At 44.6% G+C, this 27,478-nt stretch overlaps 1 protein-coding gene across 1 annotated transcript in view; it reads left to right on the top strand.

The window, feature by feature from the left end:
* The window catches only part of LOC144768499 (arf-GAP with SH3 domain, ANK repeat and PH domain-containing protein 1-like), a 1,182,076-nt gene that overhangs the window by 669,836 nt on the left and 484,762 nt on the right, over positions 1-27,478 (top strand). The window contains exons 12-13 of the mRNA XM_078652209.1: positions 13,916-13,933; positions 27,100-27,187. Coding sequence (XP_078508335.1) covers positions 13,916-13,933; positions 27,100-27,187 — 106 coding nt within the window. The remainder of the gene's footprint in view (positions 1-13,915; positions 13,934-27,099; positions 27,188-27,478) is intronic.

Here is a 27,478-nt window from a genome sequence, read left to right as displayed (position 1 = left end):
CGCAAATAGACTCACATTCTTTCAATGTTGCAACATTTTCTAAAACCTCTTTCATAAGCATTTCTACCGTTTATATGTTTAAGCAAAACATTTTCATACAGGCCTGCCCCATTTCCATGAACTAGAGTTTAGGCCTCACGTTTACATGAGCAATTCTCTGGGTTCACTAGGCCTCCAACCTTAACGACAAATGCATTTTTCTCTATTTTCGACTAATTCTCAAGTACATAAAGCATGATTATGCGTTTCCATTAGTCAATCTGAAGGCACATTAGTAAATCAATTAAACACTCTTATCATTATTGAAAGATTTCATTTCAAAAGCATCTCTACATTACAACAAGTATGAATTTGCACTTTGTAACGTTGGTTCTGCACATTTTCTAATACCAATTTACTTTAGTACATCGTCATACCTTGCATCTAACCATGATTAAAAGTCCTCTATATATACGGGTGCTGACTACTTGTACATATGCTGCACCCCTACAAATTTCACTGTAAATGGCGCTCTCTCACACCTGCAAGTACATTGGCTGTTTTTGTCCAATGGCTATATCACGATAGGCCTTCCAGCCTCAAAGGCAACTCTGCCGGATGTCCGAAAGGCCTGTAACGAGCTTGTAGTGAAAGGTCCCCGGGGAGCAGCTATAGCTTTTGACTCTTTAAAATAGTATGATCGGTAATCGATAGTGTGATGGAGGAAACTGTCAAAAGAGATTGTGTGCTCTCCATCAGGTACGGAGGGCAATGCTCATCATGAGCGCCTGTCTTAGGCAAGGCTCGATGCGGCGTCCAATAGGATCCTGCCATCAGCTTTCATGCAAAAGAGTTGGTGGGCAGAGCAGGTGTTCCACCCAAACTCGAATACCAGGTCACTGGATCTATGCGATCCCGTATCCGTGATCATGAATGCATGAGTACGGCTTTACCACATTTCACATGGATTTCCACATCGGTTGCATCATTTCCAGTTTTTACAAAAAAACCTTTTGTTTTTACATCGAATAAATCAAGTGTTACGGGGAAAAAATGGTTACGTGTTATGCCAACAGGTGGCAGACCCTATGCACTGGACAGCTGATCTTTTAGTCGGTGATTGCTGTATTCTGGTGTTTAACATGCAATAAGGGAGTGAAACCTTTCACGTCCACGTGTGATCGCTTCTCCTGCACTGACCGCTCCCCTTATTTTCTAAATCTGGCCTCTAAATCTTCTGTCCAGTCTGCCAGATCAGTGGGGGGAGGTGCAGGATCACTGGACTGTTGCTCCCAGCTGCAGACCGTCGTGATCATCTCTTCCCACAACATGTGGATATTAAACAGACTTCTGGGGAAACCTCCCTCCAACTTGTTCATTAGATTTGGTGGTGTCTTCTGAAACAATCCAGATCGCACAAAATATCTGATTTTTAAAATAAATGGTTAATGATAATGGGTGAGCCTGAGGCTTCAGCAGGCAAACTTTTGCAGCACTTTCTAATACGAAGGGACTGATATGGTTGGCAAGATTTTTAAAAATACACCCTGAGAAACAAAAATATGAAGGCACTACTGATCAACTCTTTTTGCGCTTGCGTGAAGCACTTTGAAAATACTCAGAGCAAATAGATAAGTATACAGGGCACTAAAAACGATAACAAATTCTAACTGCTGGGCTGAGCACTGCTCCTGCAGCTTATGTCTTCCATACAAGGCATAATAGGGGCACATCACTCTGTTGTGCAGTGGCGAGGAGAGCAGCTTCTGTCATAAGGACTTCATGATGCTGTCCTGCCAGCCAAAGAGGCACATTCAGACACTCTGCTCCAATGCTCAGCTGCACAATTGTTCAAAAAGTCTCTGGGATACTGCTGAAGAGACCACCAAGTGTGTTGTACACTTAGGGTCCGATTACGATGTCGGTCGGAAACTCTTTCTACCAACTCCTCTTTGGAATCGGTTCCGACCTACTCACATTCTGCGAGTCCGACCAACCAATTAAAAAGGTTCCGAACACCGGTCGAAAAGTCTCCTGTTGACTTCAATGGGAGCCTGTGTTTTTCGACCGACAACACAGGCTCCCATTGAAAAAAGGGGTGGTTGCAAAAAACCTTGCACTCTGTTGTAGGGACCCTATGGTGCCTGCTACACTGTGCATGGTTTTAAAGAGGGGGTCCCTTGGGTACTCCCACAGGTCCCAACCGGAGGCCTCTGAGTGAAGGGTGGCCTGCTACGGGCCCCAAAAGTAAGACTCCAACAGCCGTTCCATGTCAGGCAGACCAATTCGAAAGGCTGTCCGAAGCTGACATCGTAATGCATCGGTCAAAAAAATGCAGTCCATAGAGATGTACGATTCGGCTTCGACTGGCTCGTAGTCTCTGAATGCGGGTCAGAACCGATTCGGACTGACTACACGGTTACCTTTGCATCAAGTTATGTTATGTTTTTTTTTCTCCCCATCTTCGGTTGGGAGTCTTCGTCAAAGCGCCGGGATACTCCAGTGGAGTGGCCGTGCGCTATAGAAGTGTACAAATAACATAACATAACATAACAAGTCGGTCGAAAACATAGGTTCTGAATCGGTCTAAAAGAATCCGAATGCCATTCATAGCCTTTTCCGACCGACATTGTAATCGCCCCTACATGTTTGAATAAGTAAAATCTATGTTTGTGTGTGCATGAGTGTTTGTAAAAAAAAATTTTTAATTACTATTTGATGCCCTATCACGAAATCCTAGTAGGGCCAAAAATAGGACAATGTAATCCTCCACAAAACTCCTTGTCGTTGAGGGACAGCTCATTTAACTAATGGAAATGCATAAAAAAATAGGGAACAGCTAATGCTGAGGGGGACTCACACAAATACCTCTCTCTGTATAGCACACAATCGAGTCCAGTAAAAACAAACAACAAGTCCAATGACATATTAGATGTACAGGTGAACAGTTTTTTAATCTTCAAGTTTTTCCTAAATCCTTGTTTCTGTTATAATGCATCAAAGAAAAAGCAGCTGACTTGTGTTTCGTAACTAAGACTTTTTCAAGGCGGTAGATAATATGCACAGAAATGCTCACATTACAGTGCGTTTAGATGACAACTGAAAAGATGTAGGACATGTTCTTTAAAGGAGTGATTTAGTCGAAAAATCAAAGGAATATGGCTTACCTGTGGAAAAAAACTCAAAAATGAACGTACGTGGAATAAAAGTCCTCTCAAAGGTCTGCTTGTGAAAGAAAGCATGCATCCATAAACTCACAACTTAACCGCTTCGCTGCGGTGCGCACATTCCGCCACAGTGCAGCGGAATTTGATGAGTGTGCAGATACAGTGCTTTAAATGGAAAAAAATAAGTGCAGGTACTCACCTGAGATGTGGATAAGGGGGCGGGGTTGGGGGCGGGGCTACATGGGCGGGGATACGGGCAGTGCTAAGGGACGGGGCCAGAGGCACACACTTAATATGTTTGAGGTGTAATTGGTATGCAGATATGCACACTGCAGACAACACGCATACAAGAAGAACATACACAGGGACATAGAAGCACTTGCACACAGACAGGGTATTTAGTTCATGTGTGAGGGACGCTCTCTTGCTGCCGCTCACACACTCACGACCAGGACATGGTGCACTCCGACGCTGTCGAATGACCCATGTGCATACAAACAGCACAGTACATGCATGCAAGTAAGATAACAGATATGTTCATTACTGAAGCAAACTGTGTTTGTGTTCAAATGTAACCTTTTAAATTAGTATCACAACCTGGATTCTGTGTCTACAAGAAGCCACTAAAACAGAAGTCACAATTTGCACTGCACTATTTCCGTCCTAAAGAAGCCTTGACACGGTTTCTAAACTGGAGCCCCCCGGTACTTTATGTTCCCAGAAAGATTAGCAACATACTGCTGGTCACTTTGAGCACAACAAGAAACGAAATTCCGGAGTGGCGCGGGGCACACCGTTTCGGCGAGGGAGCGTCCAGGGACAAGGGGGTCTCCTGGGCGCTCCCTATCTCTTTATTCCCGAGGGGCCAGGTGGCCCCTCCTCTAGCCCGCCCCCCCTGACCCGGACCCACTTCCCGGGATCCGGGTCAAGGAGGCCGCCAGCCAATCGGCGGTGGGCCGCGCCCCTCAGGGCACGCCCCCACCGTCGAATGGCAACAAAGGAGACAGTGGGGGCGACGGTCGCCGCGCCGCCATGCGTGCGGGGGGGCCAAGGGCCCCCCCTTTTCACATGGTCAGCGACTAGCTGCCGCCTCCCCCCCAATCCGGCACCCAATACCCAGAAACGTGGACACGAGACGTCTTTACTTTTTGGAAGGCGGGCGCTAGTCGCCCGGCCGTATTTATTAAAGTATGAAATTAAAAAAGGTTTTTAATTGCATAATCCACAATTTATACAAAAATTCAGCAGGACATTTAGGTACATACTTCTTAGCAACAAGTTTGAGAGCCTGACTTTAACAAAACTCTAATACATGTTGTTTCCTAACTTATACTAAACATCCTCATCTAGAATTTTTGTACATTTCTGGCCATATGGCAGGGTCACTACCGGTGTCAGGTCCTACAAGCTGCGCCTCCCCTCTGGATGTGCGCATGCGCAGTGTTACCCCGGGAATTGCCCGGTCTACGCCCTGAACTCCATTTACCCACTGAAGGAGGGCCCTTACTCTGCGCCGGTGGCGTCGTGAGTCCACGCGCGCGGGGTGGCTACCAGCCTAAGGAAAGCGTGAACTACTCCTACCCGCGCTCCTTTGCTTTGCAGCATCCATTACCTTGCCCCTGGAGTTGTGGGAGTGGCCCGCAGGCCCCTCCCCCTGGGCGGGAACCTCCATAGGATGATGCCCGCCCCCTCAGACCTCAAATATGTGCTCACCGATAATGACCTTACCGCCACAGGCCAGCATTGTTAACCGACGATCTGGCCTCCCCCTGCCTAGCCCTACCCTAGAAAGTTCTCACTTCAGCAACACCTTCCACCCAGGCCCTGACATCATCAGACCAGAGGACCCTTCCTTCGTCCGTCAAATGGACTCCCCTCACCAGGTAGATCAAGTACACCCATGTTGGATCATCTGCAACCGAGGGGGGGGGGGGCTTGAAATAATTTGTCCCACTGTGTGTTGATCCTCTTTATCGAGTGATTCAACGCCCTGACCGAGACCCCGCCCCCCCTACTACTGTGCCACCCGGGTAAGTCCTGAATACCCACCCACAGTGGAGATGAACTCCTCAATGAGTATTCGCCTCCCCAGTTTGGCCAATTCAGTCCCCCTTAGGTGAAGTATCACCACTGACAGGAGGTCGGGCTGCTGAGCTCAAAGTCCCTGAGAGAAGTTCCTGATCCGACCATGGCACAGACCCTCAAACCAACTCTACCCTGTCCTGCGTCCAGCTTGTTGCTTGTGCTGGCACATTGTAGCTCCACACCTTCTGGTGATGGGTTCCTCCCCTGCGTGACAGGCTTGGAAAACTGCAAGAACCAGAAAAGACCAAGAAAACCTGGGTGACAAATTCCCACTTCCACCTTAGGGAATGGGTAGCACTTACACCAGCCAGCAATACCTGGGCCCTTGGTGTCCTCTTTCTCGACGTTAGCTTCCCTTTTGACGTCCACCAGCTGGTGATGTCGCGGTGTGGAGCACTCCTCAGATATCCGCCATGGACCCAGCCGTCACTGGCGTAAGCATCCCTTGGGCTGTCCACCTGTTGCAGCTGTTGTGATGTCGAGCACTCCAAGTATCCCCCATGGACCCGGTCATACATAAATTGGAAAGATAGACACACACCATTAGTGTTTCCGGCCATAACTGTTGTACAAGCGTCAGACTTACATTACCATCAGTCGCTAAGTTTTAGAGAATCTTAGTGCCCGATCACTACACATCAACACGTCGACAGTAAATGTTAAGCATAACCTCAGTTTGTCTGTTTGCTAGTGCAGCATCTATGTCGTTAAGCATAGGATCTGCGCCGCCCTAACCATGGTAAGCTGTAAAATTGGCTTCCTATTTTCACAATCATTGCTACACAAGAAAGTTGAGCTGCCGGCGAGGACATCGCCTCTTAATCCTGGTTTTCCACCCACGTCCCCATGCATAGGGTCCATGTGTAACAACAAGACAGTCTACTTAACAGTGCGGCCACAGGGTGTGCATCATTATCAGGACCCCAAGTAGTCTTTCTACAGGCTCTAGGCCCTGTCTCAATGCCATTCGTGGTTCCTCCACCATATTACTAATATATGGCTTTGTAACACCCCTAGCGCTCAACGTATATGGTGCTAAATTACTGTGTGCTATATAAGTTGTCACACTTTAATTATTCGCCATCACATCTCATCATAGGCTCAACGTATATTGTTCTAATGTACTTGTGTGTTAAATAAGTCTACTGACTGTAATTTCTTGCTTTTAGCCTCGGAAAGGAACTCAAGGGGTGTGTTTAGAACAAATACATATATTTGTTGTTATAGACCTGTTCTTTTTCATTTACCCATTCATGAGATTAAAAGACCGGTAAAATAAGCTGCTCTATATTCCCTCAGGACTTGTATTGCGTGCAGCCCGAGGGCTGCACGCAATACAGCTAACCCTAGGATAGCTTACTAACAATGTTGACTTTAACCTATCATCCATGAAGGGTCGTTTGGACAGGTGCCCTGTTTGGACTGGTGCCATGTCCCCCCTCGAATAGTGAACAGCACTTCATATGGTGAGTACCTCCACCCTCAAATAAGTCCATTGTGTGGCTTTCCGCCTTGGTTTGCAAGGAAAATCGGGGCCTGGGAAACTGGCTTTCTCAGTCTCGTCCAGCCCTACCCTTAGATGTCGTTAATCCCCAGGAACCCAAGAGAAGGTGATATACCCTATTCGTGAATGGTACCATGATTGTTCTAACTATCACCTAGCAAACATCAATGATAGTCGTTCTAGAGTGTCCAAATTATGACTTATGTCAATGGCTGTTCCTTGCGTAAGAGAAATAAGCCGCAACCATGGCTTGGATAAAGTATTGCAAGTGCTTAGAGGACATCAATAAAGCAGCCCAGGAATGTCAACCTCCATCTCATTCTCCCGGTGAAATGTAATGTCACCCATGTAGCGTGAGCTCTGATTTAGACAATGAGTTTTCCAAAACTGAACTCATCAACTGAATGACCTGAGGTCTTGAGTGCCCTCTTTTGGCTAACTCACAACCCATGGTGGGGACCCGACCCATCAGGGAGCTGCGTCTGCCTTGTGAATTCTACCCAAGTACAACCCGAGCATTTTCAAACGCCCCAGCTCCATATTGATGGGTCCCCCCCCCAGCACGTGGATGCGATCCAGTTGATGAGCATCGGTGACTATGTGTTCATCGGGTCACATTGAATACAGTGCATACTGCCAGTGCTAATAAAGATAGAGTAAGTGCCACAGTTTTGGGCTGACTGGACTCTTAAATGCTTGAAAAACTGGAGAAGTGTTACATTACCATATTTGTGTTAAAACTGGTTACTGGTGAAGGAAACTTTCAAGGTACAAGTCTAATCTCGACTAGAAAGGCAGCAGCGTGCCCCCCCCCCACTCACCTTAATGTAACAATGTAACACAATAATATACACAAAGTAATATAACCAGAAAGTTATAATTTTTCTAACAGGGCACAACCCATCGATGTCTTGGATACATGATGGTTTTCTCCCTATGGATTTACTCAAATGAAGGGGTGTGGTTTTAAATAAGTGTTTTGCAGTTTTCTTAGGTGATTGCAAAACAACATGATGGTGCATCACATTTTAATTTTGGTGCATCACATTGTAATTTCTAGGATAGGACGGATTTGTTTACCCGAAGTTCCACAAAACAATCAAAATGTAAGTGATGTAAAGTAATTCCGTTCTGTAGAGGTCATCTACAACTGACATAACTCACATCCAATGAAAAAGGAACTGAAGAAACGTTTCTATTCCACTGTTACGGCATCTTAACTAATATCCTTCATGAGGACGTGCTGATAGATAATTCCAATGCATGTAATAATTGCCATTCACTTTAAAGAGATCGCTAGATTTTCTCTATTTACTGCTCTTATTTCAGGCCCTTTGAGGTTTAAATCGTTTGACAATTCAGCCATACTTGTGCTGTGCCTGGAATTATGCCTCATTCATTTTGTAGGGTTACATTCCTCCTTCCTACACACTGAGCAGTAGCAAACTCAAATTTGACGATCCCATTGCATGCAACAATGTTTATCATTTAAAAATAGTTACTATAGTCTTTGTCTCAACTCAGTGAATGTTTGCCCAGTGTCTGTAAATCTTGTTCACCGCAACAAACAATCAATATCTGGCTATTACAAACCCCCATAAAATGCTCCAGAGAGAATCGTATGCTCAAGGGACATACTCAGCGAAATGGTCATATTAGCATTATATAAACCGGTTAATACTCAAAGATTCATACTGACCTTCTAGGAATAAATATCCTGTCCCATGATAAGGGACTTAATGATGGGTGCAATTTTAGCAATATTTTGCTGCATTTATTAGACAAGTAAATACATATAAATTATGTCAGAGATGGAACAATTTCAGGGACTTAATTAAGCCTCTTAGTGGATCGGGAATCAAACTGCCTCAGTTGAAATCCATCTTGATCCCCCTATAGAACAGCTGTTGTAGGTTTTGCCAAACAAAAATTTGCATGTGGAATTCTCTGTCACTTAGCTAGGGATTATTAATGTTGTTACATTCCTGGTCAATGGTCCATTATCCTTTTCCTGCCCCGTCCCCTCCTTAGTGGGCAAGTCAGGGCCTCCATGATGGGGCCCATAAGACACCTGGTGTATAACCTGCCAGTCCCTCATACCATACAGAGGGTGAATTTATAGACCAGAATGACGAGGACTGTGCAGTGCCCTTCAATGGCACGAAGACATCTGCCTATCGCTTAACATGCAGGCAGTTCAATCTGTTTCTGGCTATGCTCCCTCCCCGCGGCCTGCTTGGCCGACGTGCTCCGTGATGCCCTGTAAAGACCACGGAGGTCATCTTGGGTGGGGTGAACCAGTTTTACTTCAATGGCCACCACAGGTTAGCTTTGCAGCCACTAAGAGTGAGATGTGCTAGAAAGTGACACCCAAAGATGCTTGTATCCGGGATATGCTGGAGTGAGCAACAGCGGAGCAATCTTACATGCAACAAGTTAGGGGGGATGATAGACTGGGGAGGACTTGATGGAATGGGTGGGGCTGATGTGTGTCTTGTCAGACCCACCCAGTAACAGGCCCCCATGAAAGCGACATACCTTTGTACATGTGACACACTGAAGCGAGCATACTACATTCTAGTTACAGATGTACACATGACCTATTATTATGAAGAACAACGTACTTCATGAAAATGGTAAAAACAATGTCTCCCTAGTAACCCTTCCGGGTCGTTTTGCATATATAAAAAGACACTTAAGGTGAATGTTCCTGGAGCTACACAGTCTGGCACTCAAAATTCAGACTTTGTAATTAGCAGAGCGCGAGAACCGAGAGTCAAGAGTGAATGAAAGGCAATCGTTTCACTCTAGAACCTGTGCAGCTCAGCGAGCACGTGGGCCTGCCAGCCGCAGGAGTTCCTGTCAGCGCCATGCTACTGACTTAATTGGCTCTGAACGCGGGGGTTTGGCGAAAGCTTCCCCGCAAGAGACACAATGCAAAGAAAGCCACGGGCAAGCCAAGCACCCTGGAGGCGGGGAGAGACCGAGGGAGAATTAAGAACCGCATCCCCTGATGCAAACTCCGGCTCCAGACAGCACCTATCATTAAAATTAAAAAAACACGTTTTTTCTTTTCTTTCATAAGTAAACCTGAGAAGTATAGCTAACACTCCGATCATTAAGATAGTGTAAAGCTTGGAATTAGCGAGTCAAACACTATGGAAGAGCTGACATATTTGAATTGAATTTTCATGACTGTCGAGGTGCTTGCTTTGAACGAAACGGGCTGCTCTACCCTGTCGCTGCAAACCATCGATACATCTGGCACGGAACTACGTGTCCGCTCCTTACTGCCATTACCAAACCAACCAAATTCAATCAGATATCAATTCGTAAACACAGGTTCTCCCTCCGGCTGTTCAAACAACCAGGCGGCAATAAGACGGAGCATCCATTCGGCTCAGACACTGGCCACTCAAGATCCTACACATGGCCCCGCAAAACTGTGCCGTCCCACACCACACACTCTCCATGCATACCTGTTTCCGCTACTGGCTGTTCGTCGGCACCGTCAGCCCCCGGCGAAACACTAGCGCACCCATGTTAAGGCCCGCCACAAGCCCCACCGAAACTTAACTTATTCGTCGTCTATTGCCACCGCCAGGACACTTGTTTATCGCCGCCACTGCCAGGCTACTGCAAACACTCCTGTCCCGCGACGGTGGTGTGAAAGCCTGTTCCTCCGTGCGCCAGCAAAAAGAAAATCAGCTCCCACCGCATTCTTTCCTTCGGCGCCAATTCCGGCGCCAACCCGTCCACGGTGATCTCGGGGTCCGTTTTCCCGCCTGAAAAAACAAAGGGAAAAGATTAATAAAACAAAGAAGCCCCGAGCGCGGGGCACACCGTTTCGGCGAGGGAGCGTCCAGGGACAAGGGGGTCTCCTGGGCGCTCCCTATCTCTTTATTCCCGAGGGGCCAGGTGGCCCCTCCTCTAGCCCGCCCCCCCTGACCCGGACCCACTTCCCGGGATCCGGGTCAAGGAGGCCGCCAGCCAATCGGCGGTGGGCCGCGCCCCTCAGGGCACGCCCCCACCGTCGAATGGCAACAAAGGAGACAGTGGGGGCGACGGTCGCCGCGCCGCCATGCGTGCGGGGGGGCCGAGGGCCCCCCCTTTTCATATGCACAGAAATGCTCACATTACAGTACGTTTAGATGACAACTGAAAAGATGTAGGACATGTTCTTTAAAGGAGTGATTTAGTCGAAAAATCAAAGGAATATGGCTTACCTGTGGAAAAAAACTCAAAAATGAACGTACGTGGAATAAAAGTCCTCTCAAAGGTCTGCTTGTGAAAGAAAGCATGCATCCATAAACTCACAACTTAACCGCTTCGCTGCGGTGCGCACATTCCGCCACAGTGCAGCGGAATTTGATGAGTGTGCAGATACAGTGCTTTAAATGGAAAAAAATAAGTGCAGGTACTCACCTGAGATGTGGATAAGGGGGCGGGGTTGGGGGCGGGGCTACATGGGCGGGGATACGGGCAGTGCTAAGGGACGGGGCCAGAGGCACACACTTAATATGTTTGAGGTGTAATTGGTATGCAGATATGCACACTGCAGACAACACGCATACAAGAAGAACATACACAGGGACATAGAAGCACTTGCACACAGACAGGGTATTTAGTTCATGTGTGAGGGACGCTCTCTTGCTGCCGCTCACACACTCACGACCAGGACATGGTGCACTCCGACGCTGTCGAATGACCCATGTGCATACAAACAGCACAGTACATGCATGCAAGTAAGATAACAGATATGTTCATTACTGAAGCAAACTGTGTTTGTGTTCAAATGTAACCTTTTAAATTAGTATCACAACCTGGATTCTGTGTCTACAAGAAGCCACTAAAACAGAAGTCACAATTTGCACTGCACTATTTCCGTCCTAAAGAAGCCTTGACACGGTTTCTAAACTGGAGCCCCCCGGTACTTTATGTTCCCAGAAAGATTAGCAACATACTGCTGGTCACTTTGAGCACAACAAGAAACGAAATTCCGGAGTGGCGAAACAGGCATGCACGTCACAAAAATCTGCCACAATGTATTGCCTTTGAAGACAACCGAAACCATTATCGCCTCCTATGGGACTAGCTGGAGAAAAGTCTGCCGATTACCTGCGGACTTTGTACATTCTTCAATCATTCATTCAACATGTTTTCTAAACCGCACCAGCATTTCAAAGATGGGTGTCTTCGTAAGGCACGACAGAAAAAAACGATGTGTGTCGTAATTTGTGTGGTGAACGGTGCAATACGTGCACAGGAGTGGCGGCTTTCATGAAAACGTGGGCCTGGCTCCATGAAACAGGGCAGGTAGCATACTAACCTCTATCACGATCATACACACACTAGGAAACATGGGTACTGATTCCTCTGCTTGATACAAACGCAGTCCACATGGGCTACCTTTTGCCTTTCAATAAAAGAGTTAGGGGGCCCAGGCAGGTAATGAACGGTAAACTCTAAACAGAACCACATCTCAGGTGAGTACCGCACTTATTTTTTTCCATTTAAAGCACTGGTGTAATTGGTCTGCAGATATGCACACTGCAGACAACACGCATACAAGAAGAACATACACAGGGACATAGAAGCACTTGCACGCAGACAGGGTATTTAGCTCATGTATTTTCGGATCGCATATTCTGATGTCCACATTACAACAGCTTGATTCCCCGACCCTTCCACCTCCCGCCCTCCCCCACCCTCATAGCTGTACTACAGCGTCATCATCTCCACCTTTCTCCTCGATCCGGCTCTAATCAAGTGCTGCCTTTCTCTGCTATGCCAGCAGGAAGCCTACTCTTCATTTAGAGTCAGGAGATGTGCCTCCCAACAGGCATTCTAAAGATAAAAGATAAAGATAAATTGATACTTGTATAGCGCACTACTCACCCGCAAGGGTCTCAAGGCGCTTGTACGAACACCGCTGTGGAACCCATCCTGGCTTTCCCTGTGAGGTGTCCACTCCTGGGCACCCCCAAGGTGGAGGCCAGGCAGCCTTAGCATTGTGGGGGCCGTTGTGGAGATTAAGCAAGCTATTGCCCAGAGTTGCAGAGTGGGACTCCATGATTGGAATAGGCACCAAGGCGAGAATTATCAGGTCCGTGGCATTTTTGAGCCCAAGACCCGCCGAGGCGGGGAATTGAACCCTGGTCCCGGGCTAGACCTCTGCATCTGGGTCTGCCGCTCTAACCATTGAGCCACGCTTCTCGCACACCTACAGTGCAATTGTCTCCACGCCCTGCCTGCTCTGATTTTGAATACATATGGGCGTTGCTCAATTAGCAGATTGTAAAAGATTAGCACTCGAGTGCTACACGAAAACGGCCCGACTCCTCAGCTGTGTCACACTTCTTTCTTTTCAAGCCAAATTGCACGGAGTTGGATTGCTGCCCCATGAGTACCTGTACTCTCTTTGAGCCAAGAAAAAGTTCCGGTACTCAAAGGCAGAAAATTTAGAAGTGCCGATACTCAGTACCGGTGAATACCAGCCCATTTAAAGCACTGTGCAGTTCGGATGGCCCCCGGCCGTCCGATGCACATGCCCACCATGACGTCGGACGGGAAAAGGTTAAATCAGAATTTGGAGAAAACGAAGAATAAAAACACTTCTGTTCAACTCTTCTTCTGATATGTCATTGGACTTACTGTTTGTTTTTACTGGACTCTGTTGCGTGCTTTGGTGCTTTTCCTCTACAAGTTCACCGTTCTGGGACTTTGCTCCAGACCAGACTCACCACCCATGGTGGCAGGGTGTTTGTACCAGGATAGCACAAATATATGGACAGTCTTCGAAATAACGGAATAGGACATCCCCTTACTCTGGCCACCTTTGGATGTGCAATATATAGCACAGCCATAATTTATATTTACATTACCTCTTTCTATATACTTTTGTTGTTTTTGTAAAAGAAAATACTGACATAGGAAATGCCTATCAGACAGCTATCTCTGTCGGTAGCCAGACCTAATCGAGTGCAACTATTCTGGTGGAGCCCACAGTAGATGAAGAGTTTCATGAAGAGAATAAACTGAATCTATAATAATTGAAGACATTGTTTTGAGTATATAAAAATTCCTTAGTTCTCTTCTTCCTTCTTGTTATAAGTTGATCAAATGTTTTTGTTATATTTTTGTCATCCTTTACTAAAACGTCCTCTTGTTTGTTTTTTAGGGCGTGGAGCTCATGAAGGTGAGTATAGATGCACTGGATTCAGAATGAACAAACCCCTTCCAGGTTTTCAAATGATTTGCCATCGTTTCAACCACCTCTGACACTTCCTGCTATAACCTGCCCCACACACCCACCATTTATGTGGGCAGTCTGGCAAGACAGATTGACCCACTAGTAGACATGTTAATGTGTCATGCTTTCCATAATCTGAGGTCATATTCACAGAGCGAATAGCAGCAATTGTTCTACATTTTAGCGTCTGATTCATGGCCATAAGGACCAGCATGTAGCAGCTGGTAATCCGGGGTGTGCATAATTTGCTTTTGCATAATTACACAACATTTTAAGAAAAATTACACAAAGTGCAAATTTGTATGAAAAACATACGCGCCAGAAAGAGTCACCACTTGTGTTCTGGTCATTCACATCTTGCCGTGTAGTAACACTAACTTTTTATCGTGAACAGCACGTAATTCGATGAAGTAACTTAATAGAGTAATTCTGTGAATCTGGTATATCAACAAGCGTAAAGCGAAATTGCCACCATTATGTAAAATGACAGCAGCGTAATACAAATTTTGCAGAGCCTGCATGTAATCCAGTTGGGCTGAAAGGCTAGTAGTGTTTATCAGCTTATTTTCCAACCAGGCCGAAAAACTACCATTCAGAAGGCCTGTATTCAACTGCATATTTACATAGCAAATGACCATAGTCTTCATACAATGTGACAGTTGACTGGCGAGCAGAGGGACTGCTACTGGCTACTTATGCAGTAAGAAATGGCTTCTGGAGTGATTTACTTTTTTAGGAACTTAACACCCAGCCGCCTTTGATTTCTTTTAGTTATATTGCTTATATAAAGGCTGTGCTGACAGTGCTTTAAGGTGTGGGTGGATATTAGGCTACTGGTGAAACCGTTTAGGAAAAATCTGATATTAGCCATGCTGAGAGGCAGAATACAAAGCCTAAAGCACTTGAGAGAGAGAATTTTTCCCATTTGGAACTCTGTGTCATTGGAACAGGCAGTGGTGTAGCAGGTTTGTTATGAGCCCTTTTGTAAGCAAGGACAATGGCCCCAATCACTTGGGTTGTAGAAAAACACAAATATCATTGAAGTGCAGTCGACCTGGGCCCTTGTGCCACTGCACCTGCTGTACTACGGATAGCTAGACCCCAGGGACAGGGTGCTTTTGGATTGTTCAGTTTTGACATGAAGCAATGCTTCAGTAATAAGGACAGCTATCCAAAGAACTTGCCCTTAATGCGAATAGGGCATTCACGCCACACAATGTAACTCCAACCCATGCCGCACAATGCCAACCCACACCACACAGTGCCACTCCACTTAATGCCACTCCATTCCACACCCTGCCACTCCCCGCCACATCACTCAATGCCACTCCACATAATGACACTCCACACAAACCAACACCACTCCACACAAAAAGCCACTCCACTCCCTCCACTCCACTGCATACCCTGCTACTCCATATAAAGCCACTCTATTTAGTGCCACTCCACTGCATACCATGCCACTCCACATAAATCCACTCCATTCAGCGCCACCCCACTCAATGCCACTCCATTGCATACCATGCCACTCTACTCCACATAAAGCCACTCCACTCAATGCCACTTCCCTGCACACCATGCCTCTCCATTCAGTGCCAATCCACTCAATGCCACTCCACATAAAGCCACTCCATTCAGTGCCACTCCACTCAATGCCACTCCACTGCATACCATACCATGCCACTCCACATAAAGCCACTCCACTCAGTGCCACTCCACTGCACACCATGCCTCTCCATTCAGTGCCAATCCACTCAATGCCACTCCACTGCATACCATGCCTCTCAATTCAGTGCCACTCCACTCATTGCCACTCCACTGCATACCATGCCACTCCTCTCCACATAAAGCCACTACATTCAGTGCCACTCCACTGCACACCATGCCTCTCCATTCAGTGCCAATCCACTCAATGCCACTCCACTGCACACCATGCCTCTCAATTCAGTGCCACTCCACTCAATGCCACTCCACTGCATACCATGCCACTCCTCTCCACATAAAGCCACTACATTCAGTGCCACTCCACTCAATGCCACTCCATGTCACACAGTGCCCTTCCATTTCACTCAATGCCACACCACTTCCCGCCATTCCACTCCACTCCAACAAAGGCAACGCATCTCTCACAGGAAAGACCAGTCAGCTGTTCTTATGCTTTGTTATACTTCATGTTCTTTCTGCAGTAGAGACACAGTCTTTGCAAAGGGTGATGGCTCTTGCAGTAGGTATCGGCAATGCTGGTTCCAAGCGGGAGTAACCCAACCAGAGCACAATCACATGTAAAACCTGTGCCCTTTGCTGGCACCAACTGTCCTGCAGTAGCACTAAGGGACACGCAAAAGGGGCAGGCTCTGCCTAAAAGTTAACCTCCCCTCTAACAGAATCTGGGACTCCTCCACATGTCCCCACCCTTAACCTAAATGGCACTGCTCAGGAAGGACTAATCCACAACCCCCTGCCAAATATTGTACCATAGAATATCAGTGCCTAGGGTTAAACCCTTCAGGAACACAGGCGATAAAACCCTACAGTCTATGGAGGCTGTATCCCAGCCTCTTTCTTGTGCCATACAAAACAGGGAGCAATCATGAAAATGTTCTTCCTCTTCTCAGCAGACCTACACTCACATCCACATGAAGTCCTCCTCCCACAACACGTATTTGACATGCACAGGTGATGTAGTACAAGAGTCTGGGTGTCTCTTACAAGAAGAACTTTAGACAAGTCAGCAAGGCACCACAACCATTCTTAATCATTTTGATGGAGGTCTCGGAATGACGAACCTCTACCTCTACTATTTAGCGACTCGTCTACTCACGATCCACGATTGGTTTAATGGCGGCTGGTCCGACCCGGCATATCGCTTGGAACTACACATCCTGGGCTTCTCCTCTATCCAGGGGATGCTTTATGGGGCTACGGTTCCTCGTGCTCTTCCCGAGGTCACACTCGGAACATTCTTGGCTTGGCATGCATCATTACGACATACTCAATGGGTGGGCAGGCTGACACGCTACACTCCCTTGTGGTGTGGCACCAGGTTTTGCGAAGTTGCCTCCCTGTCAGGGTTCCGACAATGGGACCTCATCGGGATATCCTTGTTGGGTGACGTATGGAGTGGTACCCTTATCCGATCCTTCCAAGATTTACAGGCTAGGCATTCCCTCCATCCCTCTCAATTCTTTCGCTACTTACAGCTGCGTCACGCTCTTCACTCCCACATTCCAGGCAGCAGGTCTCTGCCCGACTATAGCCTGCCTGAAGCGCAAGTCCTGACCGGGGATCTGGGGAAGGGTGGAGTCTCTCAGATCTACCGCTCACTTGTCAACAATACCCCCAATTCCAATTCCCTGCTCCGAGAGAAGTAGGAGGGCTGGCTTGGGGTTCTAGAGGATGAGGATTGGAGAGACACCCTGATGTCCCCTAGGACAATTGCGGTATCAGCAAGACTGTGCCTGGTCCAAGTTTGTTTTTTGCACGCCGCCTATCTTACACCCCTGCTCCCACCCCCGCGCTGACTTTTATCATACGGTGTGGCTCTGCAATGCGAGTCAGGGGCATTGGGAACTGTTGACACAAGACCTGACGGGGGTCCTGGGCTGGGAGGTGCCTCTTGATCCCATTTGTGTTCTGCTGGGCGTCACCGACGGTCTGGACAGTTCCAGGGCTGAGAAGCTCTTCCTCTCAGTATTTACCTTTCAGTATTTTGGCACTAGTTATTCTGTCCCCGATATTAATGTACCACAATATTGTTGGAGTCGATATTGGGTAATACATTCCAATTTTACAACACCTATACGTGTGGTACCTGAAATTAATCATTATAATACATTATCCATTCATGTAAATATCTGCTAAAGACAAGTTTAGCTACTCTCCTCTAAAGATAGTGCAACAATCAAGTTAGTGAAACTGGGGTGCAACCTAAAGAAAGGTAGCAACAGACTAATTTGTGACCATGCATTTGGGCATGAGAATTACATTTGTCGTATTGAGTACCTCAGTGTATTGAAAGAGAACACAATAAGATGTCGTCATCACATTTCCTTTATTTTGGTTAAATAAAACCATAAAAGGTAAATATAAACATTTTAAATGGTATTGTAGTAAAACAATAAATTTTATTGTGCAACCTATTTTTAAGTTAAACTTTGTTGTGAGAGGAATTTTGGTCCATCATTAAAATACTCACCATACATTTTTAAAGATCCAACATATTATAAAAAGGATAAAAGAGATTCGAATAAAACATCCCAAAAATGTATGTGATTTACAAGAAAGACAAGTGAACACCTAGATAAAAGGGTACAAAGACAGTCATAAAAACAATTGGGGCGGTACATTAAGTGTACATGAAGGTGCTATTTTAAGGAGCATTCAACCTAAGCACAGGTATCTAGCAATTGAATACACCACACAGTCTCTGGTATTGGTTTAGGATATTCTGAGAGCTGTATGGCGATCCCTGAACCCAAGAAGTTTACTTAGGGGAATAATCCAACGTGAGCGTTGTTTAGCATATGCCATACAAAAAAAAAGTACTAATACTGGTAGGGCAGATGCACAGCTAATTTGAATGGTTGAATGAGTTTCTCAATTTTTTAGGTGCTCCATAAGTAACGTCAAGTGTCCCACGACGTCAATTACACTGTACAACAACTGTGGGGCCAGTGGGTCACTGGTCCCATCCTTATGTGCACACTAGTACTCCTCCCAAGTGATAGAGGATTCATACACAATTTTGAATGTTCAAATCTTCGTTATTTTTATTCTAGAAATATTTTGCAAAAGGTCTCAAAATCATATATTTGATAATCGTTTTTTTATCCATTTTCAACATATCACAATCCTTTAAACGAATCCAATGCATTTCGGGCCCGTAGTTCGGCCCTTCATCAGGGAAAGGACACTATAAATGTAAAACATAAGCAAAACAACCTGTCAATAATTATTATATGTGCGACTGTATATGCTGGGGTATGTGAAGCTAGTTATACAGGGGTTCGTGATATAACTGTGTGTGGGGTTAGTTTGTCACCTTAACAAATCTTCATGCCCGTGTGCAAATCAAAATGATTTAGACGCCTCTTACGTGTCATGTTTTTCTGGTTTGGCGTGGTTCAGCTCTGTGGGTTAAAGAGTTGAAACAGCGTGTTATAATGATGTCACATGCTATATGGACATAGGGAAACTACATGACTCATGCGATAGTCCCGGAACTAACCTGTAGGTTCTTCTTAGAGTCGGTTCAGTCGTCTGTTAATGTACGCCGGTCAATGCGGAAGTGCCGATGGGCGCGTTTAGTGTTGTTGTTAAGTGCCGATCACATGGTTAATAGAAAGTGAGAATAGACTATGCGATTACCGGAGGTGAGGAAAAGGACAAAAGGGACATGATGGAATTCATCAATTATCCGAAGTGCATAAAAACGTACATGGTCAATCTCAAAAATACAAATGTTAATGAATAACGGTTGCACGGGTGAAGTTAGGTGGTCCCCTAAAAAAATCATGGAGGATGCGAACCCTATGGGGTGGAAATGGTAAACCAGAGACTCTAATGTGTGTGCTATTAAATCATGAGTGAGGGTGGTCCAATGTGGTCGACAGGTATAAGTGAAACATATATAAAAATTCAATGGTGCAAAATGATAAATCATACATCATAGTGAACTCTCACAGGGATTACTATATCGATGCCAGAGCAATTTTACAGGTAACAAGAAAGTTCAATTTGGTCATTTAGACCAAATGGCTTCTGCGTTGAGAGTTTTTGTATCCAGGTGTTTTCTCTTTGAAGCAAAAATTTGGTATTGTCTCTCCCTTCAATTTTTGGGATGGTTTCCAATATGGTAAACTTGATTTGGGAAATGTTATGTTTTTCTTCAACGAAATGGGTTGCCACTGATGATTTCAAATTTTTCAGGCGAATGTTGGATTTATGTTCGGTAAGTCTGGTTTTGATTTTGCGTTCTGTTTTGCCAATATATAATTTGCCGCATGGGCATTTTAAAGCATAGATGACATTGCTTGAATCGCATGTAGCGTTAACCTTGAGTTTGACCTCGTATCCTTTCATAGGGTGGTTGATTTTGTTTCCCTTGATGATACTGTTGCAGTTTCCGCAGTTAAAGCATGGTTTAGTACCTGTGTATTTAGTAGTTATTGCGGGTTTGTGTTGTACCAGTTCTCCTAAATTGCATGCCCTGGTGAATGCAAACAATGGTGGTTCCCAAAAAATCTGATTGAAATCAGGTTCCAAGTTCAATAGTGACCAATGCTGTTGTATGATCCTCTTAAATTTTGTACTAGAAGTGGAGTATTTCGAGACTACCACGGTGCGGGTCTGTTGCTTTTTTGAGCTAGACTGAAGCAATTTTTTCCTGTCTATGTAAGAGATCTTTTGTTTGGATTCCTCAATGATGTTTTCTGGATATCCTCTGTTGCGAAATTTTGTGGCGATTTCATCAATTCTTTGTTCCACTTTGTTCGAGTCTGATGTTATTCTTTTGGCACGTGCCATCTGTGAGAAAGAAGGTTTTTTTTCAAGTTCGGTTCATGAAAGCTTGTGAAATGGAGCATATTATTTCTGTCTGTGGGCTTGATAAAGAGATCGGTTTCAAAACCATGTGTGTTAATGGAAACTTTAACGTCAAGGAAGTTGACAGAATTATCTGTTATTTCCCATGTTAATTGGATCCGTTCATCAACTTGGTTGAATTCCATAAGAACCCTGAACAGTTCTTCCTTGGTGTTTTTCCATACGATGAAGATGTCATCGATGTAGCGTATTAGGAGTTTCAAATTGTCTGTCCATTTTTTATTGGCAAAGATGTGAGTCTACTCATAGTGTTGCATAAAGATGTTAGCGTATACAGGCGCCGCTGAATTGCCCATGGCCATTCCAATAAGTTGTAGATACCACGTATCTTGATGTTTAAAATAACTGTGATACAGTGTAAAAAGCATGAGTTCCATCAAAAACGTTTGAAAAGGTACCTCCAAGTCGGTGTTGAGTAAGGCTTGTTGGACAGCTTCTATACCCAGGGAATGGGGTATGGAAGTGTAGAGTGAACGCACGTCTGCAGTGCAAAGTATCAATTTGTCTTCTGTGTCAAACGTCAGATCTTGTAGTATAGAAATGAAGTGAGTTGTGTCTTTGGTATATGTTCTCATCGCTTGTACCGTAGGCTGGAGATATTTATCCAGGAGTTGTCCAATTGGTTCGTGAAGGCTGCCACATGTAGAGACTATGGGTCTCAGAGGAGGGTCCATCATATTTTTATGTATTTTAGGTACCATTCTTAGAGTTGGACTCTTGGGGTTAAGTTTTGTGAGAAAGTTCTTGGTTTTTTGATTAATTATGCCTGTTTCATGTGCTTTATCAAGGATATTTTGTAGAGTCTTTGTGAATTCTACTGTGGGGTTATTAACCAGTTTCATGTAGGTGGTGGTGTCGGAGATGTGTTCCACCACTTTAGAGTCATACATGCTTCTGTTCATAATGACCAGGGCTCCCCCCTTGTCAGCTTTGGTACAAATTATTTGACTGTTGGTTGATATTCTTTTGAGAGTATCCAAATCCTTTTGTGTAATGTTTTTGAGTTTTCTGTTTGAATGTTTGATACTGAGAAGATCTTGTTTGACTCTGTTCTCAAATAAGTCTAATGTCTTATGACTGACTGGAGATTGAAAAGTACTAGATGATCTTAAACCTAATAGTTGATCAGGTTCATCACTGGTTTGTTGAGGTAACACGTTCTCGAAAAAATGACGTAATCGAAGTTTACGCATAAGCTTGAAAAAACGTACTTCCAATTCAAGATTATTTGTGGTGGTAGTTGGTACAAATGACGTACCCTTTTGCAATAGTTTAGTTTCATGATTAGTCAAGTGGTAGTCACTAATGTTGATAACAAAAAAAAAGCACATGTTCGGTATTCCCTGTTCCTAGACAACCCATTGGACACAGGTTTGGTATGTTTCCCTTTGTAGCCAGAAACCTTCCAATCCTAACTTGAAAAGCCAATTTTTGATATGTACAAGCCAGGGGATATTCCTTGCATAGTGGCCATCTAGTATAATTCTAATGCAGTCCCTATTGGGACCTAGCTCCTCGTTTGTCCAGAGCCTTAGCCAATATTGGATAGGTCTCAACATGGCAGTGTCAGAAATCGATCTTAGGTTTAGGTCAAATCTAATAGGCAGGGTTGGGATTCTCAACAGTCTTAAAAATTGCATTTTCAGCTCTTTCAAGGGTATTAAGATTCCAGTGCCCCCATAAATCTGCCTCATACATGGTCTCACCACAGGCTTAAATCTTATATTTCTCTAAGGGAGGGGAGATAGCGAAAGTGGGTGATCTATTGGCAAATCTTAAGATAGACCCTGTTCTTTGTTTTAAAATCATGACACTTTTCTGGACCTGTGTTACCAATCTATGGGAGTCTTCCAGTCTTACGCCCAAATAGTAAAATTCATGGGCCCTATCTAAAGCCTCCCCCCAGGAATACCTTACTCTTAGGAATTTTCCACCTGTTACCAGAGACCATGTACTTGGTTTTGTTTTTGTTAATTTCCAGGCCGTGGTCTAGGCCAAAATTATTCAATTTATCCAAGAGAATAGATGGACCTAAAGGGGACTTTGATAGTAACAAAGGGTCATCTGCGAAAAGGAGACACAGTATTTTATAATCCTTAACCTTCGGGGAATTGTTTTCACAGTTTAAAAGATAGGGGATGCAGCTATTTATGTACAAGAGAATCAGTCGGGGGCCAAAATACACCCTTGTCTAATACCTCTCGTGATTGAACTGTCTCAAATCAATTCCCCCGCAGGGCCCCACCTAACCCGTGCCACAATTTTTGTGTATAATGCCTGGATCATGGACAGTAGTCGGTGCGGGATCCCGATCTTGTGCAGAGCCATCCAAAGTTTTGCCCTAGGGACAAGATTGAATGCAGCTTGCAGATCCACAAAGGCCACATACAGAAGCCCCCTATCAATGTCTACTACCTTCCACTTAAGAGATAGAAATCGGACAATCTGGTCTATGATGCTGATGTTGGATTCCCACTTCTAAGTGAGACAACACTTTGATTTGGGAAATCCAATCCTGTAGCCTAGATAAGATTTGCATGCTGTAAACTTTCTGGATATTGTCTATCAGACTTATTGGTCTATAATTTCCCCGGTGTGGATTTATTACCCTTTTTATAAATAGGGATTATTTCTGCTCCTTTCCAAGACCTCAGGATTGTGCTCCAGCCATCAATGCATTTTACAAGGAATTTATATAGGGTCCCCAGATATGGAGTTTTATTTAGAGTGAATGGCGAAGATGCCGTATTATGCCAATATGTCAATAAGCTCCTGAAAAAGCTTTACTCTTAAACCATAAGACAAAATAACTACACTGTACTTCTGTAGAGGATTGTGTGGTGCCACCAGATGCACCAATATGTTCACCAACAGGAACAATGAAAGCCCATAATCTAAATATCAGGAGTGTTTAAGCAGAGAGTTCATGTTGTTGTCCCCACACATGCCAATTGTAAGCATGTAGACAATGCCTGAATTCAGTAGCATAGCAAGTATGCCATGGGTCATCTTGAAACAAAAGAAAATTACCCTTTTGGTTGCTTTTGGGTAGTAAAGGTTCAGGGTTCAACTGGCACCAGTGCAACTGCACCTGCTGTACAAATGATACTGTAATAGGCGCTACTTATGTTTCACGAAAATCATCCTAAGCTAAAAATATTATTAGTGTTGTAATCGTGACCATCAGACAAGATTACATTAATGGCCACCTGCAAGATTACCAGCAGTGGAAATCTCAGTTCATCAGGCAGGGTTTCCTGCAATAATGTAAAAAGGGTTTAGTTAATTTGAAATACCTCTGCTTGGTAATAAAGAATGGCCATAGACATAATAGTAATAAGTCTCCAATACCACATGATTTGTCGTTCTGAAAATAGACGCATTTTCATCTGGAGTACACACTTTTCAATGTTGTTATACATATATTAATTTAACCATGTAAAGCTTCTAATTTAGTAGGCCTGGTTGCACAGGAGAGCTACCTATAGGTAGCTGAAGAACTACCACCAGTAACCCACGAGCTACTTGTCGGAGAAGCCTGGACTACAACCGAATTATTAGGCCATGTGCAAAGCCAGACTGAATCCTTTGATTAAGGATTAGCACAAAGAATATGTTTTAGTGCACCTTTTTGTAAGAAAAGGCGGGAGGGTAGTGTGTGTTTGGATGGTCGAGACCATTAGTGCACTTAGCAATGTTCAGAGAGGAAGCGGTACTCCCTAAAATAGATGTCTTAGGTTAGTAGGGCGAGTGCCAAACGCAGGAAGCACAAATGGAATGTATAGTTTACAAAATGGTGTTCAACCTAAATATTGGGCATTGTTAACAGTGTGTCATGAACAAGTGTACCACTTATCAAGTGCCAACCCTCTCGAGCTTGAAAAATAAGAAAACTATTCAAGTTCACACGTAAATGCAAAAATTGGCATATTTCAGTAAAGAAGAACATGAATTTTTATTCCATTATAATACAGGAGATCCTGCAGTCCCTGTAGAAAGACCCGTCTCTAGTTTCATCATTACAGGCGGCTTGTGACTCATCTAATAGCCTCTAATAAAGAAATGAAATAGCTGCTTAACTGTTATAACTTATTACAATTCAATTCTGATGTCACAATGCTTGCTGCCAGAGCCGGTAGCCATTGTGAAGGGCAGGTTATGGAGCATAATTAAAGCTGCAGTTTAAACAATACGAGGACAAAACATGGCTTTTTCTTCTTGTACTCTATTTTCCAGATGAACTGTGATAAGCAGAAATGAGATATTTATGGCACCATGTTCTTTTTTTGCACTCTTTAGGTAATCTTAGAAAAGATAGAATCACTCTGTTTCTACACATTCCAAGCTGCAGTGGCTGAACTGATTCTAATATAATTTAGCAACAAATATCTAGCTGTTTTATTGTGTTTACATTTGCACTAGGGGTTCTATTTTTTGTTCATGTTTGCAAACATGCTATCTCTCTCATATGTGTGAGCAGCGGATCATGGATTTAAGTGTTTTGTGGGAAATGGGATGGTGTGACCATGTATCATAAGAAATAAGGTAGCCCCTGACGTACATAAGTATATTGCAAGTCACCTAGAAGTTCCATAACCTTATAAAGGAACTGAGACTTTGGCCTCATTTCACTATCTGGTCATGAAGCTCCTTGACGACATGCAATCAGTGGTGACCCTTAATATGCAGCAGGGTTTGGAGAAACACACACCCATACCCAAAGCACCTACAAACATTCATACATACACACACACCCAAAATCATAAAAAAGGACGGGGCTCCATCTCTTGTGGCAGAATGGAAGCCTCTGTTGTTACCTGAAGGGATGGAAGGAAGATACTGATGTCTCCTCTCATTGGCTGACCTTGTCAAAGGTCAGCCAGTAAGAGGAGGACGTTCTTACCTTGTCACAGAGTGGGATGGGGCAGGGCCGGCCTAAGGCATGTGCAAGCTGTGCACCTGCACAAGGCCGCCAAACCCCAGGGGCCGCCACGCCAATATATATCCTTAGATACATATTTGCGTGGTGGCCCCTGGCAGGGATTTGGCGGCCTCGGGCCCCCTACCTACACTCACTGCTCAGGGCCTCCATGAGCCTAGAGCCGGCCCTGGATGGGGGTCAGTCGGACCTGCTGGCCCCACTCTGTGACAAGAATCCCTGATGAACACTCGTCCCTGGGCACTTCAGGGAGAGGTGTGGGGCCGCGGCCAGGGAAAGTGATGCTGGAATCTGGGGATCATGGTTTGATACTCGGCGCCAGCGACAGATTAGCCCAGCACCATGTGACTCTGGGCAATAGCTTGCTTAATCTTCCCGACATCCCCCAGCGCCTGTGGACCCTTACGGGTGATTGTTCGTGCTTTACAAATGTGGATTATTATTATTCAGGACTTAAAACGGAATCCGAGTCTGCCAGTGACGCACTCCTCATCTTCAGGGGGAGGCTCACAGAATGGTTTGATGAGTTGAGAAGTGCACACAAACTAGGCTGTGAAACCTTTAGCCCAGCAGATGTCTGTCCAGGTAGCTAGGTGCCTGTGCATTTAGGACATGTACAGTGCCTGAATGCCTGTCCCCAACATAAAGAGTGTCAGACTGACCTTCGCTCAGTCTGACAGACACTCTTAACACGTCAGAAAAAGTTGAAGGGGTGGGGCTCCTCTGCTATTAACGATAGGCCATTGCTGCTTGTAAGATCCTTATAATGTACGGCAGGTGGCATTTTACTCATACGTTATTTTAACATTGTTTTTCCAATAATTCCATACACTGGTTCAAGCAAATTCAAATACCAGTTTTCCTGCCTTTCAAAAACTAGAAATACCCATAACTTCATTTTCTATGGGCAGATAGGAAGCAGGTTTGCTTGTACTCGAACGTTCTACAAACAATACTATATGATTCATGGAAATGAGACATAGTAGCGGTATAGGATTGAGTGAAAAATTTAGGACCTGCCACGTTTCTAACCCCTTTTTTCCCTATAGCATTTGAACACACTTTCATTGTGCTTACATTTGGTCCAGTTACAAAAGTATGATGCAGTTCCTAGAAAATTCAGTAAGAACCTTACTCACAGTAATCGAGGTTCCATGTTGTATAGCCAGGTCCCCAGATAATTAATTGAAATCATAAGTGCACCATAGTGGTGGGTGAGAGACAGAGTGAGTCCATCATTCTTTACCTTTGCAATAACTTGGTTGCCGACCTGGGAAACATTCCACTCTACAATGCATGAAACTGTAGCACCTAAATGGCAACGCCCAAACTTGAGTCTGGATTCTATGCACTCAGATGAAGGCTAAGCCATTCCACCATTGGACGACAGATAAGAGGGCAACGATCTGCACCCAACCTTAGGTGCCCACTAAAACCTTTCGAATATGACCTAAATATTTGGAAATGTTGAAGCTGCCTTTTGCATTTTGTGATTATAAATTAAAGCAATGATTGGGAATATAACCTGGCCATATAAACTGAAACCAATTCATATATGTTTTCCTGACAGGCCAATCGCCAACCTGCCAAGCTGAATCTGCTAACATGTCAAGTCAAACCAAATCTGGAAGATAAAAAGTGCTTCGATCTAATTTCCCGTGAGTTGCCTTGTGTTGAGCATTCATTTGACAGTGCATTTGTTTAGTAAATCTTGCTCAATTGAAAAATGTGCTTTTTTGTATGCAGCTTACTGTACAATTCAGAAGGCAATTTCTTTGTAAGTTGGTGGAATTTCTAATTTATAGGCCATGTGCTGGAACGTCCACGCTGGTCTGATGGGTAATAAAATTGTTTTGAATGGTTAGGTTTTCAAATATCATTCTAAAGCAGTAACACTGCACTATGTATCTAAGGGTAATATATATGAAAGTAGTTAAGCATGTCGCATG

The sequence above is a fragment of the Lissotriton helveticus genome, chromosome 7, assembly GCF_964261635.1.
Source record: "Lissotriton helveticus chromosome 7, aLisHel1.1, whole genome shotgun sequence".
NCBI lineage: Eukaryota > Metazoa > Chordata > Amphibia > Caudata > Salamandridae > Lissotriton > Lissotriton helveticus.
The sequence above is the reverse complement of the archived record's forward strand: the minus strand, read 5'-3'. Positions and strand labels throughout refer to the sequence as shown.